At 43.7% G+C, this 24,120-nt stretch overlaps 1 protein-coding gene across 2 annotated transcripts in view; it reads right to left on the reverse strand.

Annotated features, from left to right (window-relative positions):
- The window catches only part of LOC111853831 (uncharacterized), a 57,794-nt gene that overhangs the window by 22,621 nt on the left and 11,053 nt on the right, over nt 1-24,120 (reverse strand). For both annotated transcript variants that reach the window (XM_072703029.1, XM_072703030.1), the window contains exons 8-10: nt 22,817-22,930; nt 22,321-22,416; nt 20,392-20,490 (exon numbers count right to left, since the gene is read on the reverse strand). In XM_072703029.1, the coding sequence (XP_072559130.1) occupies nt 20,392-20,490; nt 22,321-22,416; nt 22,817-22,930 (309 nt within the window). The remainder of the gene's footprint in view (nt 1-20,391; nt 20,491-22,320; nt 22,417-22,816; nt 22,931-24,120) is intronic.

A 24,120-nucleotide genomic window follows, 5' to 3' on the forward strand; every position in this document is an offset into this window, starting at 1 on the left:
ATTGGTTGGCTGTTGATGATCAACTCTGCCTCACATAAGACTGTTTGAAGGCCTTCCTCATCGAGAATTTGTTCTTTTGCAGTGGAATTCAGCACCTTTCTGACTGATCTTAACAACCTCTCCCACGCTCCACCATAATGCGAAGCAGCGAGAGGGTTGAATGTCTACTTAATTCCATGCTGGTGGAACAGATGCTGAAACTCTGAGGTGTTCCAGTCAGCAATGGCTGCCTTCAGCTCGCAATTGGCAGCAACAAAATTTGTCCCGTTATCTGAGCGAATCTCCTTCACTTGTTCTCTCCGTGCTATGAAGCGCCGGATTGCATTTATGCACAAATCTGTGTCTAATGACGAGGCCAGCTCGATGTGCACTGCATGAATGGCTAAACGAGTGAATATGACTCCGTATATTTTCAAGAGGGTTCTTCCACGCCTCACCTCGAATGGTCCAAAATAATCTACACCTACTTGGGTAAAGGGTGGATCATCTGGCATCACTCGCACTTGTGGAAGATCAGTCATTAGTTGTTTTCCAACCTTTCCATGCAACCGACGACATGTCACACACTTTGCAATGACCTTTCTGATGGCTGTATTGCTGCTCGGAATCCAAAACCTCTGGTGCAATCCAGAGAGCATGTGATTGCGCCCTCCGTGCCCAGTCTCTTTATGTATCTGTTGGAGGACTAAATCCGCAATGTGAAAGTCTCTGGACAAGATGACAGGCTGCTTGCTATTTTCTGGCTTAGCTACCCGACTCAGTCTCCCACCAACTTGCAACAGATCATCCTGAAGTACAGGGTTCAGCTTATACAAGTGACTAAAGCTGAAATCTCTTCTGAGAATTTCTCCCTTTGACAGAATTTCATTATGTCAAGTTCTGCTTGATCCAGTTCTTCCACTGCAAGTTGTGTATGCCTAAAGCTCGTCTTCAATCTGTCAATCTGACTTTGGATCAGATGTTGACCATGATCTAAGTTGTTCTCCACATTGGCCGCACACAGCTCTTTGCGTTTTTGACAGAGACTCCATAATAAAGCTTTAAGCTTCCGGAACCACGCCACAGTTCTTTTTAACTTAATCCATGATGAGAAGTAGTTGATCAGTCTCTTGAATGGAGTAATGTTTTCTTCCACTTCTATTCGATTTACTGTGACCCTTTTGATCTCAGGATCATCTGAAGTGATTTCCGTGTGGCTCAATGGAGTACTGGACCAACACTCTACAGGACTGCAGAGAAACTCAGGTCCAGATACACAAATAGTGTTCTTCATGAATTCATCCACTCTTTGCCCTCTAGAGGCGCAGTCGGCCGGATTCTTGTCTGTGCTGACATGTCTCCACTGATCCACATCAGAGCCCTTCAGAATATCTGAAACTCTGTTTGCCACGAATGTGCGGAAACGTGTGGTCCTGTTCTGCAGATACCGGAGTACCACCATACTATCAGTCCAAAAAATTGATTCCGCAAGATCCAATTGTAGCTCTCTTCTCAGGATGCCATCCATCTTAACGGCAACGGTAGCAGCGGTCAATTCCATGCGGGGAATGGTAAGAGGCCTAAGAGACGCTACTCTGGACTTGCCCATCACAAATGCACAATGCATCTCATTGTTTGCATTGCGCAGGAGAAGGTAGCTGACTGATCCGTAAGCATCCTCACTCACGTCCACAAAGTGATGTAATTGAACAAATACGCAACTTCCAAATTCTTCAGGCTTGAGACATCTTGCAACTGAGAAGTGTTCCAAAGCAGGAAGACTGGCTAGCCAGTCAAACCACCGCTTACCATGCTCAGGTAAGTTGCCATCCCATCCAATCTTCAATCTGCACAATTCTTGCAGGATAGTCTTTGCTGGCAATACTACAGGGGACAAGATGCCTAATGGGTCATAGACTGATTCAATGACTGAAAGAAGACCTCTTCATGTGAATGAAAGAAGACCTCTTCATGTGAATGAAAGAAGACCTCTTCATGTGATCTCTAATGGTGATCTTGAATTTGAATGTGTCTGATTCAACACACCAATTGAGACCGAGGGCCCTCTCCAGAGGAAGTTCGTCATGATCCAGATCTAAGGTTTTCATTTCTGTAGCCAGTTTAGACTTCGGGATCGAGTCGAGCACATTACGTTGGTTGCTCACCCATTTGTTGAGACGGAAGCCTCCATTAGCACAGATTTGCAGAAGATCCTGACACATTAATATGGCTGCCTCCTGTGTAGCAACAGACTTGAGACAGTCAACAAATACAACAAAGACAGTCAAATACTAGAACTCGTAGTCATAAGTGGAAATTAGCGGGAGAACATTTTAAAACAAATCTGGGGAAGCACTTCTTTACACAGCGTGTAGTTAGAGTATGGAATAGTCTTCCTGCTAGTGTAGCGGAAGCTAAATCCCTGGGTTCCTTTAAATCAGAGCTAGATAAGATTTTAACAACTCTGAGCTATTAGTTAAGTTCTCCCCAAACGAGCTTGATAGGCCGAATGGCCCCCTCTCGTTTGTAAATTTCTTATGTTCTTATGTTCTAAAAAAGTTCTGTAAGACTGTCTGAACCACTTCAGCTCTGAACTGCCCACTCTGATCTTCAGCAACAACAACAACAAATTTATTTTTGTATAGCGCATTATCACAACATTACATCGTCTCAAAGCGCTTTACAGCATCCCCACCCAAAGCCCCCAGTGAGTAAGCCATAGGCGACAGTGGCAAGGAAAAACTCCCTAGAAGGAAGAAACCTTGGGAGGGACCAGACTCAAAGGGGGAGCCCATCCTCCAGGGACCGGCAGGGAGAGTCAGAACCTCCTCAAGGCGAAACTGGTGCAACTGGGTGATGTGGCCCCAAACAAGTGCACGGTCATTTTGTGCTCAGTCAAAGCTTGACTGCAGTCACTGCCCATCCATCAGAGGAAGAGTCGTCTTCAGGCACCTTTACTTGGTGGAACATTGCTTCCATGATCACAACGGGCTCTTGTCTGAATCAGACCACGACGCCAATCAGACTGCTTGTCAAGTTTGGACCCTGAAGAAGTTGATCGTTCAGGGATGTGTCGATAGGATGCTGCACCGTCGAACACACCTCTCAATTACTGCTTGACAGGATGGTATACAGCGTGGTGCGGCATATACCACACTTTCCCTTCTTTGTGTGTCAGTTTATCATTGGACAATTTCACTGCATAGCCCCTTTTAATCAGGTCATCCATAAAGTCTGTATACTCCTGTCTAAAGCAGTCATTCCTGAGAAATTTCCGCTTTAAGTTGAGTGCTCGTTGCTCAGCAATTGGGCAATTATTTGGTATGTTGACCAATCTGTTTTTGAGGGGTAGACGTAAGGAGTAGTGACCGTCAATCAGTTCAGCACATTCCATGACCATGTCCATGAACTGATGGTCCTCCCTAGACATTTCCACTTCATCATGTTTTCCACCTTCTGGAAAATCCACCTTGAACTGTTGTAGCCACAGGTTCTCTAAACTGCTCACTGATATGCAGTTTGCCGTTGTCTTCATTGGCTTTCTCTTGTCTGCATGGCCCTCCAAAGTCTATTCACAGTCCAGCCTAGCTTGGTTCGTACAGCGTATGGCCCATTACCAACACTGCTTACCACCTCCCACGGCTCCATAGCTTTAGGTACATTTGCTCCAATAAGCAATCACCTTTCAAGATCCTTTTGTTGCGGTATGTTTTCCTTTCCTACAGGTATTGACCTTTGCATCTGGAAGATCAATGTATTCCTCACCGGACAAACTACTGACCTCCAAGCCTGACACCATGTAAGTACGGACAGGTTTCTCTTCATTCATGGTTCTCAGTAGTATGTCGGTCTTTCTCCCGGTGAGCTTCAATTCATCCATCAATGCCTCTGTACAGAACGTGGCTGAGCTTCCTGGGTCCAGGAAGGCGTAAGTCTGCACCACTGCTTTTCCCCTCTTGGCTTTGACCTGAACAGGAATGATTGCAAGTGTGCAGTCATCTTCCCCGGCCCCAGTCAGCTCACAGCTCTCAAACTCTGCAGCAATGAAGGCACAGAAGATTGTTTGAGTTTCGCTGCTCTTAGTCTTCTTTGTTTCAGCAGCTGTGTTCCTTTTCTTAATATGCAGCAGTGTAGGATGAGTTAGAGAACACACCTGACAGCTGACCTTTCCTTTGCAGAATCTGCTCATGTGACCTTGCTTCAAGCAGCCAAAACAAAGTCCTTTTCTCTTTAAGAACTTTAACTTTTCGTCATGTGTCTTGCCTTTAAGCTTACCACACAAGTCTATGGGTTGGTCACCATCACAAAATAGACACGTCTGTGTTGTTGTCCTTCACAGAATTAGTGTTTTCCTATGACTCTGTGTCTGTCTCCTGATTGTTCAACTGTATAGCACTTGTGGTGAATGACTTCATGATTACGCCTTTTTTCTGCTCTTTGTTATTGCTTTGTTTAATTGTAGATGTTTTAACAGTTGTGATGTCCCTTATGTCACCGAAGACTGGATGAAGTGCAATTTTGGCTTGTTTATTAATAAACTCCACCAAATCCATAAACTTGACTCTCCTGTCACATAATTCCTAAATGCTACATACAACATTTCTCCACTTTTCACGTAGCTGATATGGAAGCTTTGTTACAATGACTTTCAGGTTTGTAACATTATCAAGCTCCTCCATGTAACTCACTTCAGCCATGGTGTTACGGCAAGCTGTCAGAAAAAGTGAGAATGCATTCAGAGCTCCTGCATCCTCTGGCTTGATAGGTGTCCAGTTCAAGACTTTGTTCATATAGGCTACGGCAATTTTGTAATCATTTCCGAAATGCTCCTTAAGTAATGGTCTGGCTTTGTGGTGGCCTTCATCTGGCTGCATATGAAGGCAGCTCTTTATCAGCTCCTTCGGCTGTTCACTAGTGAACTGCTCTAAAAAGTACAGACGATCCTTAGGGCGTTTAGTGCGTGATTCTACACCATGCTCAAAGGCTCTTATAAATGTATTGTAATCAAGTGACAGGATCAGCACTGAATGTAGGAATGTCTAAAGGTGGCAACGTCATCATTTTCTGTTGTTTCACCAACACTGCAAAGTGTTTCAACTGCATGATCATCTGCTACGAAATTTGACTGTTGTGTGCCAATAGGCTGAGAATGAATAGACACGAATTCACCATGTTCATTTTCTGTGTTGGTAACTGGGTTTCGTCTTACAGGTAATGGAATATATTCAGAATCCATTGTCATTACATGTGCAGGATTCACTTGTGATGAACACTCATTTTCAAAATTTTCTAAAACTCTTAATTTTGCATCAGACGCAGCGATAGCAGTTTGTAAGTCTAATTCTTCTCTTTTTGATTTCAATTTAGCTTTCTGATGCTCAAGAGCTTGTTTTTATTTGAGAACTGCTGCCTGTGCAAGCAATATAGCTCTCTCCATTTCTGCTTTTAGGCGCACTGAGGAAGCATTGGACACTTTGGTCCCAGTGGCTGACCCACACTGTCACACCCAGCTGCGTACGATCCTCGTGTGTGCCACGCCCACCTTGTTACCTCCTGTTTCTGCCTGATTGTTCGCACCTGTTGCTCGTTACCCTTAGCTTGTCTTGTGTATTTAGTCCGTGTCTCAGTCAGTCTTCCCCAGATCAGTCATTGTGGTGTCATGCTGTTTCTCGTTTCCTTGTTGTTAGCACAACACCCTTTTGAGTATTCCCGGGTTACTCTGCTGCTTCCCCGCTCGCCTGCACGCTGTTGCGTGACACACGCTTTCTGCTCTTACTACTTAATGCAGACACAGCAGAGACGCTGTCAGACGGATGGAGGTCTGCATCACAGTGCATAACTTGTTCTGAGCATTCCTCAGCTGCTTTAATCCACAATTCCACATGTTGAATAAATAATTTGAATTTGGCTCATACCAAGAACTTCGGTCCTTCAAATTCTTCCACATCCATTAATTGTTCTAAGCTATCATTTATCTTGCGCAATTCTCCAAAGGAGTTTTGATAGTCCAAATGCAATTTCTGTTTAACTGTGTTCACGTTAGCATCGTCTTCCATTAGTCTTTCAATCTGATTAGCTTGGCTAGTTAGGTGGCCTAGCTTAGCCTTTCTAGATTGAATTAACCTGTGCAGCCTTTCCTCAATAGCCTTCTCTGTCATTTTCGATTGTCTTTTTCTACAAGCTAATTTTCCAGTAATTTCGTCCATTATGGCAAACTTCCAAAAATAGCAAAGCAAGTTGCAGGTTACCAAAACTTTCTTTCATCCACACATAGCTAGTTACCTTCCATCCACTGTGCATGGCTAACTTTCGGTTCCTTTCTAACTTTATCCAAGCAGTCCACAGTTTCCTCGAGCCTTGTATCCTTTCCAATATTCCTTTTCCACATGAAGCAGAGGGTTTTCTGACTAAAATTGTAGGGTATTTCCGAAACTAATTTAAAAAAGAAGAGGAGTGTTCCAGGATCCAAGAAAATCTTCCCCTTGACTTACGTTTGCAGTTTTTATTTTAACGAACAAGATATGAATTCCATATATATATATACAAGTCAAAGGTTGTAAATAAATACTGACTCGTGGACACGCAAGTCTATAAGCTGACAGGACACGACACGACGACACAGTCAGAAAGCCGTGTGACTCCAGGCTTCTCAGCTCGTATCCATCCTAAAGCACTATCAAGCACAACGCGCAGCCATTGCCCCTACGTGCTTAAAGTGGCAGTACCTATTTTTATCATTAAAGTGCAATGACACTAAATCCAAGTTTTAACCATGTACATTATAAATTCAAAATTTTGGGTTATGTGAATCATGATCGTATGTGAAATATCAAATATAAACTTAATTTAAATGCCAGTGTGTAAAACAGACATCTGGCACCTACAAAACCTTTCAGTTTAAACATTTTAAAACACCTTAAAGAACTATTGGGTGTGTTGTGTTTGAACAAATATTTCCAGGTGGCCTGAGACAAGGCCGAGCCTGTTACGAGAGGTAGACATTGGCCTAGGCACCAAAGGGGGGTTAGTGACCCCACACACGCACACACACACACAAACACACACACACACACACACATACACACACAGATAACAAGGGAGGCCAGCACTCCAACTTTTATTGCCCAAAGATTTAGGGACCTACAGACAGCAGAGTGGACCTCAAGGACAGGGGTCCCTCGACTTGGCACACAACCCCCTCCCCAGACATCCTGCCTTACATACCACTCACCCAACAGACCAACACCCTAAAGAAAGTTTCATTTAAGTTTGGCTTTTGTATACCCTGTATATTGATCTACTCATGTTCGTACACATTGTTCGGCTTGTTGGGACCGGTGTTATTACCGTAAACTAAAACTGAAATGAAAACAGAAATTAATAATAAAAAAAAAATCATTAACTGAAATAGAAATGAAGCTGAGAAACTGGGAAATGATTCACTTCCATAATGCACGTCTTAAAACAGTCCACAATATCTCCTTTTTAAGATGTTGTGACTGCTGAGTTGTCCCTTTCTTCATCACTTCCATGATTTAACAAAAGTCACATGTGGTGTGCTTTGCTAACTTTTTGTTTAGTAAACACAAGGATATGCTGAATTTATACAGATTCCTAACTTTTGGGCATCACAATTTATCTCTAATTGTGGGCATAAGTAAATGTATGTATAGTGCCGAAAAGCCGATGTCCTTTAGCTAAAACCCTACAATGCCATACAGTATGTACCTATCAAAAGAAATTTAACTTAAATAAGACAGTTTGATTTCTGAAAGAAAAATTATTGTTTACATTACTTGAACCATCGGTATTGTCATGACCTGCTCGTTCGCCCCTCCTGTGTGCCACGCCCACCTCGTTACCTCGTGTGACTTCCCGATTGTGTGCACCTGTTTCCTGTGAATCCTGGCTTTTCTTGTGTATTTAGTCCACGTCTGTGTCAGTATCCCTAGATCTGTCATTAATGTCAGTAACCGTGTTGTCCTGCCCGTTTGCAATAAACCCGTATTCTTGGATCTTCGTCTGCCTGCTTGATAATTTCCCCGTGTCCTGCCTGCCTGTCGGACAGCGCGCACAATAGGTATAATAGCTGATAGATTAATCTATTGAAAAACAATCATTAGTGGCAGCCCAAAATTGATTGCTTCGCTATATGCAATATGACACTTTTTTATCATGTAAAAATTTATACTGGGGGTTATTGCGGATGGTATGACATGTGTAGTGGAAAATTACCACCAAGCATGATGTCTGATGGTTACTAAGGAAGTTAGGCTGCAAAATAAGGTTGCTATGCTCGAAGAAACAGATGCAAGAGACTGGGGAGGGGTTTTAGACCTTACCCATGTTAAGCTAGACAAGAGATGAATTTTTATTCTATATATGGTAAATATAAGATGCTTGTGCTAGACGAAAAGCTTGTCCTGAGCATAGAATGTGCAAAAGCAGACATGGGTCTTCCGGTTGTGGTTGCAGAGAAAGGTCATTTGTCTGTCAATATAAAATGAAAGCAACTGCGTCTGCTTTTTGGAGAACTTCTCAGAACTGTCTGTGGAGAGTCTCCCCGAGCTCGCATAGAAAGATATCTCAATAAATGAAACCAAGCTAAACCATTGGACTCATCTGTTGCTTCCTACCTCCAAATTTCCATAACAGACTTGGGGGCTCGTCCGGGATTCGGTTGCACGGGGACCGCCAGGACCTTCAGAAGGACGCGAGTCCTAGAAGGACGACGAGGTACCCGTCTGGAGTCGAGGACAGAGAATTTTAGCCTGACCCATCACAGTTCCTGAGGCCTGCGGTCCCCCGTCACTCCGGCCGGACTAAAAGGTAGAACAAATTTTGTGGAATAGAAAATTTGTTGCGGTATCTTTCTGAAGGTAAAATAACCAAGTTCGACTGGGAGAGTCGTAAAATAACCAAGTTCGACTGGGAGAGTCGTAAAATAGCCAAGTTCGACTGGGAGAGTCGTAAAATAACCAAGTTCGACTGGGAGAGTCGTAAAATAACCAAGTTCGACTGGGAGAGTCGTAAAATAACCAAGTTCGACTGGGAGAGTCGTAAAATAACCAGTTTCGACTGAGAGAGTCGTAAAATATCTGTATCACGTCCAGCGAGATGTGAAATGTGTTTTGTCTGCAAACTAGATAAAATAAGATTGTATGAATGTAATGTGCACGGTATGAATGTGTAAGGTTTGTGGTTTGGATGAGTGTGCCGAGTGTGAAATTAGAAACCTGACAAGTTAAGAATATCAAATAAATGAGCTCATAAGTATTATTAAAAAAATAAATAAATAATAATAATAAATAAATAAATAAATAAATAAATAAAAATAAAATAATAATTAAGCAGAAATTAAGGTGTAAAAGGTTCCGTAAACATATAGTTTAACGGAGAGGCTGAGACAAAGACCTCCATGTACTGTAGATTATCCCCACGACTGCTTTGTCCCTATTATCAGAACTGCACCCCGAATTGAGATTTATGTTACTGGGATGTGCATTTGGCATACATAAATTATACAAATATAACTGTTTTGTGATAAGTCTTTTGTAAAAGTCTGCATTGTTGCAATGAAGAACTTGCTTTGCAAAATAACACAGGCATAGAAGTTTTCTACTGTGTGACGATTTTAATATATATATATATATATATATATTCTTTCCCTGCAAAGAAAACAAGTTTACCTTTTCTCTTTTTCTTTATGCAAAGAAGACTGGCTTGTCTAACATATTCTGTGCATGTTTGTTAAGTAACCTATCTTAAAAAAAAATAAAAATAAAAAAATAATAATAATAAAAAAATAATAATAATAATAATCAGTACTGAAAGTCTGGTGCGACAAAATGGGAAATAGCAGTAGCAAGTCAAATTGGACTCCTGATCCGGCTTATGATCCGGAAGGTGAAACAGCATTTGAAAGGGAAATGCGAAAACGTGATAAGGGAAATAAGGGTTTACTACGGGGTAAAACATGTAGGGAAGCAGTAGAGGAAAGAACTGGAAAGGACTTTTCAGAGATGTGTGAAATGTGGGCGAAAAGGACAGGTGGCAAGTGGCCAAGAGATGGGTCTTTCGACCCTGCGAAAATAAGGATGGTAAGAAGAAAGATAAAGAAGCGAGAAGGCTGTTGTGGATGTTGTAGAAGTAGTGAAGGTGAAGAGGAATGTTTGGAAATGTGGGAAAATGTGGCAAGACAGATCGAAATAGAGGCTGAGAGACGCAAGAATGAGGGAATCATAAAAAAAATAGGTGAGGAAAAAGCAAAGGCAGTCCAAGCACAACAAAGTTTGAATATGTTGTTAAAAGAGAAAGAAGATAGAGGAAAAAAAAAAGAAAGCGGAAGACAGCTGCATCTACCCACCCCTCCCTTCAGCGCCGCCAGCTCCCCCTGCTCAGGAAATCCTGCCACCTTCAGCGAGACAGGATCCGCCCCCTGCATACTCGCCAGCACAAGCCGCAAGAGCTGCAGATTCGGCAGAAGATGAAGAAGATACTCCTCCTCGAAGGAGTGAGCGTATTCAACAACGCATGCAACAGCCTCTGACTGAAGAGCAAAGGGCACCTGTTGGAGTGCCAAGACAGTTCCCCTTGGTGGAAATGCCAAACCCCAGAGACGACGGGATGGTACAGGTGCAGAGGAACTGGGATCTAAGTGAACTGAAGGAGGTGGTCAACAGTCTGCCAGACCCAAACCAAGTGGGAGGGGCCCGTTTCTGGGATGAAGTCCTTGCATTGGATGGAATTTACCAACCCAGTGGAAGGGAATGGGAACAAGTTCTCCGGAGGAAGCTGAAAGGTGACTGGGCCGCAGTGAACGCTGATTTTGGAGGAAATGCCATGAACACTCGGGCTAATCCATTCACTGCAGACATGGCAGCACTGGGAACCAGAATTAAGGCAAAATATAAGAAGACTCCAGACTAGAACAAAATCCAAAAGGAAAAACAAGGATCTGGAGAAACCGTCTCCCAGTGGGAAGCACGTTTGGATGGGCTAATGAAAGACCACTCTGGGATCGACAATGACGAAGCAAGGAGGAACGCCATGAAGACGCTCTTTGTGGCGGGTCTCCGACCCAAGGTCCAGCAGATGGTGAAAATCACATGCCTGGGATGGAGTCAGGCGGAATGGCAAGAACTAAGACGTCACGCTACACATGCAGAAGAGGTGACCCAGGACCAGAAAGAGAGGCAGGCCTCGACTCTGCAACTGGCCCAGCTCCAGTTAGCCCAAGCCCAGCTCCAATATCACCGGGGTGGACCTAACAACAGAAGGGGCCGAACCCCGAGAGAAAGAGGCGGCTTTAGCAGTCGAGACCGGAGACAGTTCCACCGCACCCAACCCCGGGGTGATGACCAAGAGGGATGTTTCCTCTGTGGAAAACAAGATCATTGGAGAAAGGATTGTCCCCAGAATAATGGTCAACAGTGGCCGCTCCACAGAGGGGAGGAAGAGGAGGAAGCCGTCAGGGGCCCCCACCCCAGTGGGGTACATATGGCCCACAATGAAGAGGCGAGGGGACTGAGGGACCAGGAAACGGCCAGTTCTTGTCCCTCACAGAGACATCAAGGGAGGACCCCACGATAACCCTCGAGATTGACGATCATGCTGTTGTCTTCCTAGTGGACACAGGAGCTACCAAGTCCACAGTGAAAGACACAGACCTCCCTGGAGTCCCTAAGTCTGGAAATCATGTGACAGTTGTGGGGGTCCTCTGGCCTACCCCACACCTTGTTAGAGACTGTTCCGTTATCCATTGCCACAAGGTCCGGTCCTGTCCATCACGCCTTCCTGTTGAATAACCACTGTCCAGTTAACCTTTTGGGCAGAGACCTACTATGTAAACTGCAATGCAAAATTGATTTGGACGAGAGGGGAGTCCACCTGACCTCTCCCCCACTTGGATTGTATGTCTCCCAAGAAAGCAAGCCATGCTACGCCGCATGGGTCCTCACTGATAACACCATTGGTCGAGACAAGGTGCCACACTCACTTGAACAACCCCCCATCCTCCATTGCACGGCTCTCTATAGTTCACACTGCGACCATGAGATAAGGGAATGGATGATGTTCTTCCTGGAAGAACAGAAACCCCCTGAGACCGTGTTAATGAAGTTTCTGTATGTAAGCGCATCCATGGCCGGCATGTCTGTCCAGCTCAACCAAGATCAAAGTACATGGATCTTCGATCATCATATGCCCCATGTGTCACTGGGAAAAACTGACGCCCACCAATGGAAAGACCTAGGCCCATGGATCAAAGACTGCGAAGACGGACAAGACTGGATTCCAGTCGAGGATGGCCGAAGTATTACTACTGATGGAACCATTCAAAGACATACCATCTCCCTCACAGTAGATGTCAGGAGAGAAGCGTTCCTCTCTGAAGAACATCGCCAGACCACGAACCTACCAGCCCCACCAACTGAACCTGAGTGGCTGTCTGAGATACCAGAAACCCTATGGGCAAGTGGCAAGAATGACTTTGGGAGAATCTGCACCGCGGCACCACTGCAAGTCCAGCCAAAGTCCAACCACAGACCAGTAAAAGCTCAGTACCCACTCTCACCTGAGGCAGAGAAGGGTATCACCATGGTGCACCAAGAACTGGTACAAAAGGGGGCTCTGAAGGAAATTCCCTACTCCCCCGTTAATTCTCCGATCCTGCCTGTGAGGAAGGCAGATGGCTCCTGGCGGTTTGTACAGGACCTGAGGGGGGTGAATGACGCCATACATCCCGTGCACCTATTGTTCCTAATCCAGTAACTATCCTATCATCCATACCACCTCAGGCTCAGTGGTTTTCTGTTATTGATCTAGCAAATGCATTTTTCTCTATCCCTGTTCACCCAGACTCACAGTACTGGTTCGCGCACACCTTTAGAGGCAACCGTTATACGTGGACAGTGATACCCCAGGGGTACACTGAGTCACCTAGCGTTTATGCTCAAGAATTAGGAAAGAACTTAGAGGGGTTCAAGCCCCCGGGCGGGAGCACCCTAATTCAATATGTAGATGACCTGCTGTTGTGTTCCACCACTAGGCAGAGTTGTGAGCAAGATACCAAAGCGCTGTTGCTGTTTCTAGCCCAAAATGGCCATAAAGCCTCAAAGGCAAAACTGCAGTTAGTCAAACAAGAGGTTCAATATCTCGGACATGTCCTCAATCACCTAGGCAGACGCCTAGGTCTAAAACGGGTAGAAGGGATTCGCAAGGCCCCCATCCCAGATACTAAAAGGCAATTGATGAAATGGATGGGAATGGTCGGCTACTGCCGTCCCTGGATCCAGGATTTTGCTGAAAGATCCCAACCTTTACTAGACCTTATGCATGGGGGACAAGGACTTAGACCTAATGACAGACTGGACTGGACGACTAAGGCTGAGACGGCGTTCTCTGACCTTAAACAAGCGCTATGCGATGCGCCCGCTTTAGGAGTACCAAATTTTTCCAAGCCATTTCAATTGTATGTGGATGAACGGCATGGTTTCATGACCGCCGTCCTTGGCCAGATTCATGGTGACAGGTTGCGCCCCATTGCGTATTATTCTAAACGTCTGGACACGGTGGCCAGCTCTCTGCCAGCCTGCCTCAGAGCTGTGGCAGCCACTGCGGAGGCAGTCCTCATGTCTGCAGATTTAGTCCAAATGCATCCCCTTGTGGTGCACACCTCGCATGCTGTGCATGCCCTGATAACGCAGGCTAAAACATCTCACCTTACCACTGCACGTCTGATTCACTACCAAAACATCCTGCTTACTCTCTCCAATGTGACCCTCCAAAGGTGTTCCACAATAAACCCGGCCACACTTCTTTCCACTGAAATGGAAGGTTCCCCTCATGACTGTGTTGAGGTTGCTCAATCCCTCGCTAAGCCTAGATCAGACCTGGGTGAAGACCCATTGCCAATTTCTGAGTTCATTTTTGTGGATGGGTGCTCCCTTAGGCTCCCTGATGGGAGCCCATCTACCTCTTACGCTGTGGTTGCGTCAGAGGGCCAATTGCTCTCTGGAGGTAAGTTACCGTCCACCTGGTCAGCACAGGCTGCAGAGCTGTTCGCCCTAGCCCAGGCCTGCCGCCAGTTCGCAGGTGAGGATGTCACGATATTCACAGATTCCAGGTATGCATTCGGGGTATGCCATGACCATGGAGCCCTCTGGAAACAGAGGGGCTTCCTCACCAGCACAGGTAAACCAATACAGCACCATGAGTTAGTCCGAGACCTCCTTTCTGCCATCCAACTGCCTCACTCCATTGCTGTGGTTAAGTGTAAGGCTCACACGGGGTGCTCTGACCCGGTCAGCATTGGTAACTCCTGGGCCGATTGGTGGGCTAAGAGGGCAGCCCTACACACTGATGCCCCAGTGGCGCTCATGCCTTCACGGGTATTACATGACACTCACACCCTCCTTGATGTCCAGTCGGGTGTGACAGAGGGGGAACTGGGTAAGTGGAAGAAAGATGGTGTGAAAGGGCCAGATGGGCTATGGAGACAGAGGGAGACGCAGTTACCATTCATTCCAAAATCGGCATATCCGGGCCTGGCCCGAATGACACATGGATTAGACCATGCTTCAAAAACGGCCATGGTAGAAATGCTGGCCAAAAGGTGGGCTGCACCAGGTTTTTCTGCCTATGCCCAAGAATTCGTAAAGAGATGCTACCTGTGTGCCCAACACAATGTTGGAAGGCCAGTATCCGTTACACAATCAGTAACGAAACCTTCAGAAGGTCCATTTCGGCATTTACAAATGGACTTCATTGAGCTCACCCCATGTAGGGGATACAAGTACTGTCTAGTGATCATAGATCTATTCTCCAGGTGGCCGGAAGTTTTTCCATGTCGCAGAGCAGATGCCCTGTCAGTTGCAAAGAACCTCCTTCGGGAGATACTACCTAGGTGGGGAGTACCAGGAAAATTAACTACGGATAATGGCTCCCATTTTGCAAATCAAGTCATTCGTCACCTAGGTCAGTGGCTGGGGATTGATCTAAAGCACTACTGTGCTTACCACCCGCAGAGTGGTGGAATAGTGGAAAGAGCAAACCAGACAATTAAAGTAAAATTGGCAAAACTGTGTGCTGAAACTGGACTTGACTGGGTGACTGCTTTACCTCTTGTTCTCACGGCCATGAGGGGAAGAACACATAGTGGAACGGGGTTAGCTCCATTTCAGGTGCTCACCGGGAGACCAATGCCGCTCCCATACCCGGGAGGCACGCTCACGTTAGAAACTGTTGATGGCGATTTACTACCCTATGTGTCTAGTTTACAGATTTCCTTGAAGAGGATCCATAGCCAGATCAGGGCTGCTCAGGTCGGACCGGAGCCAAATCAGCCAGAGACCATAGGACCAGGAGAGTGGATCCTGATCAAGGACCTGCGCCGGAAGCATTGGCATCAACCGAGGTGGCGAGGACCATACCAAGTCCTTCTCTCTACACCTAACGCCGTGAAGGTCCACGGTATCTCCTCCTGGGTCCATCAGTCGCACTGCAAGAGATCTTTAGTCCTCCTGAAAGACTATGATTTGGAGACGTAGATTGGGGTATTGGGCCCCAGCTATAAGCATTATTATTGGTTTTGTAATTTTGTGTTCTATCATTGCTTATGTAGGGTATATGTATGATCATGTGAATCTAACGGAAAGCAGAGATGATAAAAAGGGTGTAGGAACAAAAACGTATCATATGCCTCAACTGAATTCGTATTGGCAATTTGCAAATTTCTCGGTGATGCAACAAAACATTTCTGGCCATTGTTTGGTATGCACTTTGATTCCTCACTCAGTGGAACAGCCGTTTCCCCTACGGACGGCTCCGGGTACTGTGTCAGGCGTGGTGGCACTGATATTTGCGCCTACCCAGAACATCACGCGCCCAGGAAAATCAGGAAAACTAGACATGACAGTATCGCCTGGGGTTAATAGGTTTGTCCTGTGCACCAATTTCACGAGAGGATGGACAAAGTCCACTACCCTCAGTGCTCGCCTCACAGTGTAAAAATATAATTTCACGTCATGTCCCCAATAGCGGGATGCCGTTTGATAGCTTCCAGGGGGAAGATTCCCGAATTAACATGTCACTTTTCTATAATCAGGATATAACTAACCACTCCGCGTTGAATGTTACCCAATTCCGGCTGGATATCACTCTTCACCAGCGCGTAAACCCTTGGATATATGCCGCACTCCCAGGAGGTAGGGTGTGGCCAAATTGGCTGACCACAAAGGGTCAAGATTGGTATTGGGAGTGTGGGAGCTCCATCTACCTATGGTTACCATCTAATTGGGTAGGTGTTTGTGGTCTTGTGCAATTACAAGCCGCAGTCCATATGGTGTTCACAGGAAACACTGGCCCCCTCCATGTCCGGACGAAGCGTTTTCTTAAGGCCATAGATAATAATGACTTTCCCCCACCTGAGCATCAGCTCTATACAAAGCTTCAAAAGTTTGGAATGAGCCTGTTTCCCCAGTACGGCATGACACAGGTTTGGAACCAATTAGAGACCACTCATTACCAATTGGCCAAGTTCGTTAATGCCTCCATTGTTGCATTCACTGGAGTGAAAGAGGAACTCACGGCTGTCCGTTTAATGACCACCCAAAATAGATTAGCCCTAGACATACTGCTAGCCAAGGAAGGAGGAGTTTGCGCTATGGTGGGAGACCATTGCTGCACGTACATTCCCCCAAATGATGAGGACAACGGAAATTTGTCACAGGCCATCGCCAAAATGCATGAGGTCGCCCATGCGCTGTACAGTCAGGAGTCTCATGATAATGGTATATGGCCATGGCCCCTGAATGTGTTCCAGGCATGGTTTGGGAAGTAGACCTTGATTATCCTCTCTGCTCTCCCTATTGTTTTATTGCTTGTCTGTGTGTGCTTATTTGTTCCATGCTGTATACCATGTTGTTCTACTATGGCTCAATTTCATCCTCGGGCGTCACATCATCAGATGGTACAGCTTATGCAGGATGTTCCACCACAGAGGAAGAAGCAGCAGACAGCACGTTCTGCTGCCTCTCATGCCCAGCTGGAATGGACTGCTCCTGGGAACCCTTACTCCTCGGACGAGGACGACGTCAGTGTGTGATACAAGAATGATTTTGTATCAAAGGGGGGAATGTAGTGGAAAATTACCACCAAGCATGATGTCTGATGGTTACTAAGGAAGTTAGGCTGCAAAATAAGGTTGCTATGCTCGAAGAAACAGATGCAAGAGACTGGGGAGGGGTTTTAGACCTTACCCATGTTAAGCTAGACAAGAGATGAATTTTTATTCTATATATGGTAAATATAAGATGCTTGTGCTAGACGAAAAGCTTGTCCTGAGCATAGAATGTGCAAAAGCAGACATGGGTCTTCCGGTTGTGGTTGCAGAGAAAGGTCATTTGTCTGTCAATATAAAATGAAAGCAACTGCGTCTGCTTTTTGGAGAACTTCTCAGAACTGTCTGTGGAGAGTCTCCCCGAGCTCGCATAGAAAGATATCTCAATAAATGAAACCAAGCTAAACCATTGGACTCATCTGTTGCTTCCTACCTCCAAATTTCCATAACACATGGCACAGCCCTACAGAGTGCAACACGTGGGTGGATCAGTCATGGTTTGGGCTGCAATATCATGAAATTCCGTAGGCCCAGTACTTCTATATGAGCACATCACTGCCAAGGACTACCGAATCATTCTCGAGGACCATGTTCACCCAATGGGTCAAACAATGTACCCTAAGGTGGTGCCGTGTGTCAGGATGATAATACACCAATACACCAATACACACAGCAAGACTGCTAACAGAAAGGTTTGATGAGCATAAAATCAGTCACCAGGGGCCTCATGTATAAACGGTGCTTACGCATGAAAATGTTGCGCACGCCCGTTTCCACGCTCACGTCGAGATGTATAAAAACTAAACTTGGCGTACCGCCACGCACATTCTCACTGCAACCCCAGACAAGGCGTACGCAAGTTTCTGCTCGATTTGGCAAAATGGAGGCACCTACTGGCAAAAGAGTGCTATTGCAGTTTCACTGTGTCAGACTCGCATTCATGACGCGGTCTGCATGAAATACACCGAAATTATTTGGCCATCGGTCACCTGATCGTAATCAATCTGTGACAATAAAATGGTGCAGGGAAAGACAAAAAATATTCCAACCATGGCTGCTCTTGCATTGTTAGAGGATATTGCAAATGGAAGAGTCAGAATAGAGCTCGTATTCAGGGATCATATACTGATTTCCTGGCCCATGATGATGACTGGCTTCTAAGTCGATTCAGATTTCAAAGAGCAATCCTTTTGGAGCTGTGTGCTAAACTGGGGCCAGCATTACAAAAGCAGACGATGAGGAATTGCGCTATAGGCTACCTGTTCCTTTACAAGTTCTGTCCACTCGCGGGTTCTTAGCCACAGGTGCTTTTCAGCGAGAATTTGCGGACTGATCGGGTATTTCTCAGTCAACACTGAGTCGCGCAATGCCGGTGTTATGCCGAAAAAGGCATCCCTGCCTTAGAATGCATGCCGGTGTTCCGACAAGTTTAGGTTTTTTAGGGTTTTTTGGGGGTCAGGAGTTTTTTAGGGGTTAGGGTTAGGGTTTTAGGGATGTTAGGGTTAGGGTTTTAGGGGGGTTTTGGGGGTTATGGTTTTAGAGGTTTTTTGGGGGTTAGGGTTAGAATTTTACTGGTTTTTGGGGTCTATTGATTAGCACTACAGTAGCCTTACTCGACAAAGTAGCTCAACTCGTTTCAGATCAGCGACCAATCGGTCATTTAGAGACAGGCATGCATTCTACGGCAGGGATGCCTTTTTCGGCATAACACCGGTGTTGTATCGGACGGCAAAATCTGCTTGTCACCCAGATACATGGGCGTAATTTCCAGGGGGGTCATGACCACCTCCCCCCAATAATCATGTTTCCCCTGTCATGGGTGGAGACTTCCACCCCCCCCAATGTTCCAGCCAAAGTTACGCCCTTGCCCAGATATATAAAATTTCCTTACACTGTGGTTGAACAGGCAAATATTAAAGTGCAATTTGCAGCGATGTCCAGTTTTCCCAACGTAGACGAAGCTATCGACTGCGCGCACATTGCTATTAAGTCACCTTCAGAGAACGAATTTGCTTATGTAAACAGAAAGCACTTTCCCTCTATTAATGTACTCTATTAATGCATTGGGGGCACCTCTTGTATTGTTGTCTGTAAGAATAAACAAACAGAATAAACGAAAGTAACACCGCATCTGCGCCCTACGTGTTATTCATAAACATGCAAGTAATTCAAAGAAGTATGGTACACGAAAAACTCACCCGCAATGACATCAGCGTCCCCCTCACCCGATAAAAGTGTGTCCCCAATCATCGCAGCAACTAGTTGCTCAAAGGGTGTGAGACCGGGAATTCCGCTACCTCCGCCTGTGCTGTTAAGACTCTTACAGTGAGCGGCCGCTCGTTTTTTCACGTCGATTTTAATGTCCGACCACTTCTTTTTAATTTCGGCCACCGTGCGAATTTTGGAACCAACACTTTTAACTGACTCCGCCACGCTGTGCCACTCCGTCAACTTTCGTTTATTGCTGATGCCACTTATACCACCAAATAATATCACTTTTCTTTTCTCGATTTCTGTTAACATGACCTCCACTTCGCACTCGCAGAAATACTTCTTTTTCCCTCGTGGTTTGTCCATTGTTGTTTAAGAAAAACATAGAACAAAGCGGGCATTTATACAGATTTACATATGCAAATATACATAAATATGGGCGGGTCGGGGGAGTGGCTGTGGGCTCGTTCACGTACGTAAAATTTCACGCTCATTGGGATTTATAAAGGGAATGTGCGTAGATCTGTGCTTACGCACAGTTTTATGCATCTGGATTTTTTCTTGCTTACGCACATTCCTAGTTTTGTCCGTACGCCATGTTTTAGTGTGAATTCTACGCACGTTGTTATACATGAGGCCCCAGATCTGAATATTATTGAGCCACTTTGGGGTGTTTTGGAGGAGCAAGTCAGGAAAGGTTTTTCTCCAGCAGCATCATGTAGTGACCAGGGGCCTCATGTATAACGACGTGCGTAGAATTATATGTTGCTATGATTTGTATCTGCCATTCCCAAGATGGATTGATTGACCGCAAAAAGAGGCTCTACACCATACTAATAAATTACTGTGGTCTAAAACCAGGTGTTTCAATTTCATTGTCCAAACCCTTTATACATACACATACACGTATACATACACGTGCACACACACACAAAATTAAAATTATGTTTTTTAAATCCATTCAATGCAAATATGCAAATACCTTGCTGATTATTTCTGGTCCAGAAATCCTGAGATTGCAATGGCCAAAACAAATTCAATATGAACATATAACAGATGTACAAACATGCTGATATACTTACATGGGAATAGTACTACAACCAGTGGAACTATCAATACAGTTAGCATTTCTTTGCTCACTGTGGCTGTGAGATATTTCGTGAGGTACACACCGACAGCAGCTGCAATGAGAAAAGAATACTGTCAGTCATCATGGCATTCATGTCAGATACAAAAACCAATGCATTTAAAACCCTGCACTGCACAGGGGCTCTGGGTCTGAATCCCATTTTGGACATTGGGGAAGTGAAAGTACTTCCCAGTTTAATAAGCATATAAAAATTATTTATGCAAAAGTAACAAGGATGTAGCGGGGCACAACACAGTACATATATACATACACACAGACAGATACACACACATACACGCACACACATAAAACGATAACAATAATTAACACAATATAATTTTCCTCAATATCAATACAACAAATGCTCAATAAAAATATTTATATTAATTTGAGACCCAAAGTGTTGCTAGCAACACGTTTTGCATCACAAGGAAATTATGTCACTTTCTCTGTGGCTGTTTGTGAGGACCAGCAATGAGGCACAAGCACAGACACAGCCATAAAAATACAAGTGGAGATTTTATTGAACAAATGAGAGAATGTAATAGGCAGACAATGGCAAACCTGTTCAACTTCTACCTCTACATGATTTGTGAAATGTGAAATGCTGTTTGGCAAGTGTTTGTTATGTTCTGATCATAAAGAATAGTTTAAAACCACAATTAACCATCTGGTTTCTTAAAATTTCACTTAGGAAGAAATATTAATTAATAAAATTAATTTAAACTGGAAAGAATTAATGATTTGACAATTGTCGTGATAATTGTCGATATCAATTTATATTAAATTTTATCGTGAAGACATTCTTGGCCATACTGCCCAGCCCTGTGACCAGCTTAATTTCACTATCCTTGGTTATGGAATCAGATGCTGGAAAAGCTGCCCACAAATGGAAAAGCTGTACAATGAAAAGGTGCCCACACCTTTTCATTGTACCCCATGTACAGCATGTAGTGTTATTTCTTAAATTATTCGGGGTTCCGTCACACATGCAAATTTAACGGTTTTTAATAAGGTAGAAGCATAATGGCTGTAAATAATTTGACTGAAAAGTAATATCAATGACTGCTCTTCCATACTGTAACTAAAAGAGCAATATGACTGCACACATTATTTTAACTTTTTAATATCGAGTTTGTGGTGTTATTCTAATAATCATTTATTGAACTGCACACACATGAGCTTAGAGATAAATTTTATCCATTAACTGGAGTTTTTGCTTTAGAATTATGTGTAAAAATCAAAATTGCGATTTACTGAAAACGTGCATTTACTTTAGCAGCATGACAAATGGGGTCTGGGTTATACTCATTCATTAGTCAATCACCTCAGTTTAACATAGTTGAGGACGGAGTCAGAACATGGTTTAGTTTGGCTCCAGAGCAGGGCCAGTCTGACATGCTTTCAGAGCAACGATTTATGCATACCCAGTCTAACTTAGGAATTTATGTCAAAATTTCCTGGAATTGATGTCTTCAACATTATGTTATTTTTGATAAAGAATTCATTTTAAAATTTGCATTAGAAAAGTGCTTAGGTTCTCACAACAATTGTATTGCTTCAAAGGCATTTGAAATAGCAATTACTTTGAAAATGTGTATTAGCCTAAAAAACTGTGACACATAGTTTTTGAACTGTTCAGGTGGTGATTCTCATTTAGTCGCATCAGGTACTAATAGGCGGTGAAATTTTGGATAAATAGTAATGTCAAATTGGAACCGTGATGTAGACTTGAAACTAGACTCGGACTCTAATTTTGTGACTTGTGAACATCTCTGTCTTATACATTACAATATAGAAAATAAGCTCCTCTACATAATGCCTTTCCAGATATCTTCAAATTGTAAAACAAACATATTTATGAATGTGGAAACATACTTACTTGCAAATGAAATATGGATAATCAGAAAAACAGCTATGCTGCCCAGCATTTTCTTAAATGTGCTCAGTGTTATGTCCTTAAGAAAAATGTAGCCAACTGAAAGGATGGAAAGAACAGGATTAGGCTGCGAGAAGTTCATGCTAGGCACATGTACATACAGTACTGTAGGTTAGGGTGTGCCCAGATCATAGAAGTGTAGGATGGGACATCGGAAACTACCCTAGTTTATGGTGTAAATGTGGACTGAGTGGAGTCTGAATGAAAGATCTGAGAATCTATGAATTTGCAGTAGTTAACAAAGTCACTTGTATCTGTACATCTCCATACAGGCTCTCTTTTCTTATGTTAACGTAATTGTATGGGAGAATAATATCATAATCGCAAGTCACCTGTATCATTAGTTTTCCAGGGTTATTTAATTGTGTTTTACATCTGTTTAATGAACAAAGAAACATTTCTGTAGCTAATTCCGCCCCTGACCTCTAAAAGTACTTACCTTGCAAAGAAACTGTAAAGATCATTGTAGTTATAAATACACCAACAAAGTATCCTAGTACTACTTTCTCAGCGGTGTATGTGGAATAATTTGTTGTAAACTCAATGATTGCAACTGTAAAGAAGTAAGAGTAGAGTTAGTCATGACAAAAGACATGGCACAAAAACAGATATGTTCAGTGGTCCTATATAATACAGTTTAAAATGGGTTATAAAAGAAATGCTTCTTATTAATGTTGCAAATTATACTTTCAAACATCTAAAGAGCAACTGTAAATAAGAAAAAAGGTAACAATTCATTTGGATAGTCCACTTACAAAAGGTATAGAGAAGTATTTGTAGTATTTCAACAGCTTATTAGTTGACAGTCAACAACATCGACTATAACATTGACTGAGTAGTCAAATACAATTTAATTATTTTAGAAATGTAAAGGCATGTTCATGAATTGCTACATATACTCTGTGTACTGTATATTGTTTTAAACATCTAAAGACCCAGTGAAACAGCTGAATTGGTAACCCGCTGTCGGCAGACTATCCAAATAAAGTGTTACTGAAAAAATGCCAATCATACAAAACACAGACAGTTTGCTCCTTGAAGTCGTCTTCCTGTCTCCTCAGTCATTTTGCCTTCACAAGGTGCCCTTTGTGCTATGGATCATAGGGGGGAAACACCAGGGCCCAGGGGGGTATTTTTCATATTTGGATTACTGGTTTAGCTGAATGTAATTGTTGACGATTTGGCGTGATCCTGGATCTGTCGGTTTTTCTAAACTCTTGCTGGATGTGTTGTCATAGCAGCACATCCAAATCCTCAAACCTGCTCGGAGCAGGTTTGTTCTATGTAAACAAGGATTAACTCACACACATAATCAGTATCCATGCATGGAAATCCGTTCAGTAATGGCCTCGCCATTCATGAATGAGCAGCCAATTGATATCGGTGTGCAAATTATAAGAAGAGAATTCCATATAGAGATGGTTTTGTGCAATCGGCAAGATCCTTTATTGCTCTTTGTTTGCGAAAGATACCGCTTTAGCCGAGGGGGAATATTGTACCGTGTGTGTGTGTGTGTGTGTGTGTGTGTGTGTATATATATATATATATATTATTGCTGTCAAACGATTCAAATTTTTAATCAGATTAATCACAGGGTTGCTGTGGATTAATTTCGATTAATCACGATTAAATATCATTCATTTTTAATCTATATTAATCGCATTTCATTTTGCATGAGCAAACAGACTCAAGAAAAAAGGGAATATATATGCACTTAACATGTTTATTGAACATCTTGAACAC

Source organism: Paramormyrops kingsleyae, chromosome 19, assembly GCF_048594095.1.
Source record: "Paramormyrops kingsleyae isolate MSU_618 chromosome 19, PKINGS_0.4, whole genome shotgun sequence".
In the NCBI taxonomy this organism is placed as follows: Eukaryota; Metazoa; Chordata; class Actinopteri; order Osteoglossiformes; family Mormyridae; genus Paramormyrops; species Paramormyrops kingsleyae.